General features: G+C 48.8%; 1 protein-coding gene across 5 annotated transcripts in view; it reads right to left on the reverse strand.

The window, feature by feature from the left end:
• The window catches only part of ELAPOR2 (endosome-lysosome associated apoptosis and autophagy regulator family member 2), a 195,186-nt gene extending 187,932 nt beyond the window's left edge, over positions 1-7,254 (reverse strand). For all 5 annotated transcript variants that reach the window (XM_057733377.1, XM_057733378.1, XM_057733375.1 and 2 more), the window contains exon 1: positions 6,905-7,254. In XM_057733377.1, the coding sequence (XP_057589360.1) occupies positions 6,905-7,093 (189 nt within the window). In that variant the 5' untranslated portion in view covers positions 7,094-7,254. The remainder of the gene's footprint in view (positions 1-6,904) is intronic.
• Positions 7,255-7,937: the final 683 nt, after the last annotated feature.

The raw sequence follows: 7,937 nt of genomic DNA on the forward strand, positions 1-7,937 counted from the left end.
GGGTGGGGAGCAGGACAGGTGTTCAGAGCCTCTGGTGAGGCAAATGGCAGCTCTGAGTGACTTAGGAAAGAGCACTGCCTCTGGACACATGATTCAGAAAAAGGTCCTCCTTCCTCGGGATGGATGCAGACCTGTGCCAGGATGGCTGGCTGCGCACCCTGAGCACTGGACGGATTCCAGCTCTTCCATGGCCCCCCCAGCTGGGTACAACTCACCCGGCCATACAGGCTGCGCCTGCCTGTGCAAAGCCTGTGTAGGATGGTGTACATATGACCAAGAGCAGACCATGGGCTGGGCCTGGAATCCAGAGAAGAGAAAAGGACATCTATCTTCGCTACTCCAGGAAGAGTTAGAGGAGGTTACAGCAACTGATCTAGGCCAAAAGGCGTCCTGTGGATGAGGTGCTAAAACCAACACCCACAACCTCCTACGCATGGTTTGGGTCTTAGCTTAAACATCGTTTCCTTGGGAATCCCACCCACCGCAACCAGACTAAAAAGGCTACACACGCCCACTGCACATAGTTCCCATCACAGAACTTATGACAAATGTAATTACCTGATACGTGGTGGTGTTTTCTGCCCACATGAGGTTATAAAGCTCAATATGGGGAAGGACCATACATTTTTTTAAGCTCTTTATTGGAATATAATTGATTTATACTGTTGTGCCAGTTTTTGAGGTACCCCAAAGTGAATCAGCTGTATTTATACATAGATCCCCTCCCTCCCACGACTCCCTTCCACCCTCCCTATCCCAGCCCTCTAAGGCATCACCCATCATCGAGCTGATCTCCCTGTGTTATACAGCAGCTTCCCACTAGCTGTCTCTTTTACATTTGGTAGTGTGTATATACGTCAATGCTACTCTCTCACTTTGTCCCAGCTTTCCCTTCACCCCCCTCACCCCGTGTCCTCAAGTCCGTTCTCCACAGCTGCATCTTTATTCTTGCTGTGGAAGGACCACACATTTTTATTCAACACTTTACTGCTAGTACCTGGTACATGACTACATAATAAATGTGTTTAATGTTGAAATATTACATAGAACTTCAATGAAGAAAGGCAAAAAGGGGACAAGAACTATCCATGGTTGCTCTGGGGGAAAAGAAAAGGCCACCGAAATTTAACTGGTGTTTTCTGACAAGCAAGAATTATTCTAAGATCCAAGGCACTGCTGAAGAATACACTCTGATAGGAAAACGTGCCACGCTATACTATGCTCTGCTATTTCCATCCCTTGCGCTAAAATATGACACTTCACAGATCTGTCAACTCTTGGTTTTACATTATAAATATTGATGGTGTGAATACTTGCTCACATTTGCCTAAAACATGAGAAATAGTTCTGAGCAAAGGAACTTGAAATGGAAAATTCACCTTCACAAGCATAACAGGCCAGATTAATTATGTTAACGGCTTGAAAACAGAGGCCAAGTCCTAACTTCTTCAGCAACAGTGTGGCTTTAGAATCTCCAATCCCTTAACCCACAGTCCATGACCTTTAGAGACTTCCTGCAGAAAGGGTAAAGGTTATTTCTCAGTTATTCCGTTCAAAGTCTAAAACAGAAGATATGATCATTTACAAGTCTTCTGACTCATGTGGACATGGAAGACCCAATTTCTTAGCAGATCTTGGAAGGCTATAAAATAAAATTCTACTCTATCTCACCTCCCCATTAATATCTCTCCCCCCACCCCCTCTACTCCACAGGAACCACTCAGACATTGAGCACCAGTGAGCTAACTGTCAAATTCAATCTTCTCTTTTCAGGTCTCATCTTATTTGGATTTCTTTGGACCACTGACACCATAACCAGCCCCTTTCTTCATCAAAGGCGTTTCTCCCCTCCCCTGTAACGCTGCACTGCTGTGTTTCCCTGAAACTCACCATTCCTCACACATCTCCTTTGTGTGCTGCTCGGTCTCCACCCTCTTTAATGTTGGTAAAACCCAAGTTCTATGTTTCATCCTTTGTTCTCACTCCCTGGGTGATCCTATCCAATCCGGCAGTGCCATCCATGCCTTTCCTTCAAGCGATTCCCGTATCTTCACACCAGCCCAGACCACGGCCATGAGCCACAGGGCCTGCTACCTAACTGCCTCCTGAACTCTCTGAAGGTCAGCTCTCCAGAGCCAAGCTCCTTGTTTTCCTCAAGCTCCTCCTCATGGAGGCTGGAGGCACCATCCTCTAGACAAGGCAGAACCTTCCATTCCCTCACCCTCCACATCCACCCACTGCCAATTCTCTCTTCTGACATCTTCCCTCTTTTCCAACTTCACCGCTACTCTTCAACTGAGGTTCTGTCATCCTTTACCTGGGCTCTTACAACGGCTCCTGGCAGGTCCCACCTCTTTCTGTTTCCCACTCCTCTCATGGGACCTCCATACTGTTTCCAAGCTAGAGTATATTCTATTACTCCTGATTTTTAAATCCTTCTGATGCTCCACATCACCTACCAAATGAAGACCAGCTTCTCAGCATGACAGAAGGTCCCCGATGATCAGGCCTCTGCCTGCCTCTCAGGCTCATCTCTCATTAAGCCCCTCACAGCATGCGGCCCTCCAGTTATACCCAGTTACAGCATGACTGTTCTGTGCTTCGGCCATTTTCAACCTACACTCTACATCAGAAATCTTTCCCCCCGGACTTCCCTGGTGGTGCAGTGATTAAGAATCCACCTTCCAATGCAAGGGACACGGGTTCGAGCCCTGGTCCAGGATATCCCACATGCCACGGAGCAACTAAGCCCGTGCATCACAGCTACTGAGCCTGTGCTCTAAAGCCCACAAGCCGCAGCTATTGAGCCCTCGAGCCACAACTACTAAAGCCCACGCGCCTATAGCCCGTGCTCCACAATGAGAGAAGCCACGGCAATAAGAAGTCCACGCACCGCAACAAAGAGCAGCACCCACTCGCCACAACTAGAGGAAGCCTGCGCCTAGCAACGAAGACCCAACACAGCCAATCAATCAATAAATACATTTATTTAAAAAAAAAAAAGACATCTTTCCCCCAAACTAGGCCAACCTCACATCTGACCATTGACTGCTTGGCAAATTCCTACCCATCTTTCCAGGCTCTCACTTCCTCTACAGGGCCATTTCTGATCCTCCACCACTAGATTTACGGCCCTTTCTTCTTCCATGGCACCAAATCACTTTGCCACAATTGTTAGTTTACATGTCTGGCTCATCATCAACCAATTAAATTTTATTTCTTTAATACTGTAATTTCACATCAGCTGACATTTTGCCTGGCACGTATTTTAAGCTCAGTAACTGTGGAATAAAAACTGTTGGCAAAAAATCATCACTCAATCAAGATTCAGAGAGACCAACAGAATCACATTATGTAGGACTGTACACCGGTCGACTAAGAATCAAGCTAGTTTGTGATTTAATTTTCCAAATTTAAATAATGCATACATAACCCACTTAGTTCTTTTTCTGCACTTCCCTCTCGTGCACTCTATCTTCTAATACCTTACTCCAACTCTGAATCATCTGTTGGCTTTTATCCTTTTTTTCCTCTGGCAGCCCCATTAAGTCCTCTTACTCAGTGAGTCAAAAATTCCATTGCATTCAGCTCTTGGGTAAGCCTATCCTCTGAACCTCTGAAGTCTCACTGTAGACCCTTCCTAAAACATCAGGATCCAGGTCTACTAATCTAGCAGGCATCAACTCTCAGTTCCCCCATAAAAAGTCTGAAGAAAATTAATTCTGTACTTTCTGGTATGATTGGATATAGTCCTCTTTTTTTTTTTTTTAAACACCATTTATCAAAGTCACATCCTATTGTCCTTCAACTGCTGGCACATTGACTGTACTTTTATTGCTGTCTCTCCTTCCTGTTTGGTTCATGTGATTGGATCCCTAGCTGAGCATTCCAAAGCAATCACTTTTCTCCCCTTTTCGGCTCCATAATCCAACGACTTTGACAAAGGAAGCTGTATTATATTTGAGTTTCACCCCAGAGTCCAAACCTCTGCAAAGAACCTAAGTGAAACTTTACCCACATCCCAGCTGTCTTGTGGACAGGCCTCTTTTCTGAACTCAGGCAATCAGAACTAGATTCCTCCCAGGCCAATTTTCTCTGCACCTCGTCCTTCCCCTTTCGCTGCTTTTCGCCAAAAACCAGGCAAGGAAAATGGAGAGTCTCTGTAACTTAAACATGACTCCTTTTATAAAAATACTGATAAATGAAACTACTGGCAGCAATGAGGCTTAGAATTACCTGCAGGTTTTCCCTTCAACATCCTCTCCTGCTATTAGCTTAGTTTCCAGCCTCAGACCCCTTAGTTTCATGGCTCTCACTGTCCTCCCCACCATATGGTGCTGTCCCTTACATGGGGCATTCATGTCCTTTTCCTGTTAATAAAGAGTGGAGGGACTTCCCTGGTGGCACAGTGGGTAAGAATCTGCCTGCCAATGCAGGGGACACAGGTTCGATCCCTAGTCTGGGAAGATCCCACATGCCGTGCAGCAACTAAGCCCATGCACCACAACGACTGAGCCTGCGCTCTAGAGCCCGAGAGCCACAACTACTGAAGCCAGTGCACCTAGAGCCCGTGCTCCACAACAAGAGCAGCCACTGCAATGAAGAGTAGGTCCTGCTCACCACTAGAGAAAGCCCGTGCTGCACAGCAACAAAGACCCAAAGCAGCTAATAAATAAATAAATAATTAAAAAATAAATAAAAAATAAAGAGTGGAAAGGAGTAAACAGGCAGGAGTGGGCACCAAATAGTTACTTTGACTACATCGTTGTTCACAGGCATTTGGCCCATATTTCCATAGCTGTATCTCAGAGGAAGGCCCCTCCCTACCCGTAGGCACAAGCAGATCCTGACCCTCAACACCTGAAAAACACCTGCCCTCCTCACATTCCTCTTAAAAACCAAGTCAGAAACAATGATCAATTCTATAAATTAGCTCAGCAGGTTAGACCAGAAGCCAAGGAGCAGATTCAGCCCCTTGGCCCCTCCTATGTCCAAAGGAACCTCTACCTCCCAATCGTCTTCCCACCACGTGCCAGTCATCAGGAAGAATATAACTGGATCTGTGCGTCACCTTTCCAAAAATACAACTAGCCACAGGCAGGCTCAGGAGCTTCCTGCTATATATTTTAATATTTCCATAAATTCAAACTTGAAACTTCAAGAAATTGAGTCGCATGCAATTTCTAAAGTCAGTGCAATTAACTGAACACAGTCTTCCTGAACCTTCCATCATTCCCGTGCCTCTGGTTTCAATATTTCTGTCTTAGGTTGCAGACGCTTACTCCATTCTGTCTGGGTGTACATGAGTAGGACGTGCTCCCCTAAAGATCAGTCTAGCTGTAGTGGCCAAGCATCGCTCCAACTGGCCCTGACTTTCACCTGTTTCAAGTAGAGTCTCCATTACTAAGAGTTAATTTTACAGGAATCTTAAGACTTTTCACTTCAGAAAAAAAAACAGGTTTTGCATATTTGGACGGGGGGCTGGAGGCAACGTGTTAAGTTCGTCCTGTTACAACTGTTCAACCTGAAGATGCCCAGGAAGCAGCTTTCTGTGGAAGCCTGGAAGAATGGGCTATTCCCAGGTGATAAGAGAAGACAGATTAAACAACTAATTATACTAATAAACTCTGAAATTAAACACAGCTGTTCACTGAGTTCCTGCCCTGATTTCCCCAATTATAACACTACTGTGTGCTCGCACACATGCCTTTGATCTGACTCTCTTTCATGTCAGTCTGTCCTGGGCCTGAGACTATGGGAGAGGAAGGTGAAATTCATGGATGATGGATGATGTCTAGAATGCAGATATCCTATATTTCAAGCCTGAGTAAAATTCAAAAGTGACACCAAGGAACAAGGTCTGGTCCTGCTTCCCAGAGGGGCTATTAGCTAACCTAGTTTTACTACGTTAAATTAAAATGACCCATCACCCTGATTCCTAGCAATCTTCCTAACAGTAACCACTCCTCATATCCTCCCCAACACAAGCACTCAAAGTAGGTCAGAAACGTTGCTTTCTTCCCCTCATTGATTTTCATTAAGAGGATGCACTTTCTGGAACACTAAAGGGAAAGATAAACACCCAATACAAGTGCCAATGACACCCCCTATAAATTTTTGGCATTGTTAAGTCCAGTTCCCCTAAAAGCAGGAGAAAAATTCTCATCACCCATAATTTATCTTTCTTGGCTCTATATCAACAGTAATCTCAAACTTTAAAACACACAGTAGCAATGCTTCAGCGAGGTGATGAATGTCTCCCAAAAGGAGCAGATTCACTCTCTTTTCTAATTTCCTAAATCACCAACCCACCTCTTCCCTAAGTACACACTTTTTTTCTTCCTGATTCACATCCATGTTTTGCCAGAAGAATGCCAAGTGACACCACACACTGGCTTAGCAAGTCCCCGGGGCCTTATCAGGAAGCTAAGTGCCGGGGAGGAGGAAGAAGGGGTTTGTAGATACTGGAGTGGAGAAAGGGGGAGAGGGAGGGGGATGCCCTCGGCGGCAGTATCTGGCTCTCTGGAAAAGCTGCGAAGGGAGGGGTCTCCAAATGCCACTGGTCGGGCTTCCCCAATCCCCTGCCCTTGCTGAAAGCTCTCCCTCGGCCCCAGGTCCTCAAGCCTGGCACTCCAAGAGGGCGCCGCAAAGTCCTTCAGAGCCCTCAAAACACAGGAGCGCGAAAAGCATCCCCCAAAAGCCAGCAAAGCCACACACCCTCTCCCGGCCAGCTTCCCGGGGCGGGCAACTTCATCCCTGCAAACAAACGAAAAGCCCGGTCCTCCAAGGAAGGAAAGAGGTGATGGCACAGAGCACTAAACAGGCACGACCCTCACCCCGCATCTCCCGCCCCCTCCTCCCCCCTCCCCCTCAAACTCCAGGTAAAACACCAGGTGCGGCTCACCTCCAGGCAAGGAGGAAGCGGGCGGCCGGAGGAGGAGGGTAGGTCCCCAGCCCAGGCCGCCTGACAGCCGGCGAGCGCCCAGCAGCAGAGCCAGGCAGGGCTCCAGGGCGGCGAGAGCCCGGAGCAGGGAACCCCGGCCTGCCGCCCCCGGCCCCTCCCCCGTGCCGACCCCGGGCGGAGGCGCAGCATCTCTGTCCGGCTGCGGTCGGCCCGCCGGCCGGCGAGAAGACAGCCTCCCCGGGTGGGGCGCGCTCAGCTCCCGGGCCGCGAGGGCTGCGCGCTCGGCTCGCCGCGCGCTCGCGCCCTGCCCGTCCGCCCGCTGTCAGCTCGGCTGCGCTCGCGGCCCGGGCGGCCGGCGCCCGTGCTCCCGTCACGCCGGAGGGAGGGACCGCGGGGCGCGGGGGCGGGACGCGGGGCGGGGACGCAGGAGCCCGGGAGCAGGTGGCGCGGGCGGGGGCTGCGGCCCAGGCCGGCGGCTCCCGGGGAGAGGCGCGGCCGCCGGGGGTGGGAGCATCATGACGCGAGAGAGGCCGGGATGCCCTTGTGGTGTCTCCTGTCCCCAGTCCCCTTGGCCCACCAGGCGGGGCTCTTCGGGGGGGCGGCGGGGGTCGCCAGAGTAAAATCCAGGACATCAGGACCTTGTTTTCCGGCGGCAGGTCTTTAAAATCTCGCTACTTCCAGCGTCACGCACAAACACACACAGATGCGCCCCAGGAGCATCTCTTCGTAAGGATCCAAGCTAGCTGGCGTCACATCGCATATTGGAGTGATTAGGATTTGCATGAAATGGCGGGGAAGAAAGGGGGAATGAAATTTAGGTGCAGTTTGTGACAGTTTTCTCATCTATTTTATGAAAATAATGACAATACCTAACCCATAAGGTTGTTATGAGGATTAAATAAATCGATGCACGTAAAGCACTTGAAAAGTGCCTGGCAAGGAGTAGATGTGGTTCGTATTGAAAGTAGTAGTAACAGTAATTATTGCTACAGTTGGTGTTACTTCCTGAGGATAACATGTAACCTTGGGCAAA

The sequence above is a fragment of the Hippopotamus amphibius genome, chromosome 4 (assembly GCF_030028045.1).
Source record: "Hippopotamus amphibius kiboko isolate mHipAmp2 chromosome 4, mHipAmp2.hap2, whole genome shotgun sequence".
Lineage (NCBI taxonomy): Eukaryota > Metazoa > Chordata > Mammalia > Artiodactyla > Hippopotamidae > Hippopotamus > Hippopotamus amphibius.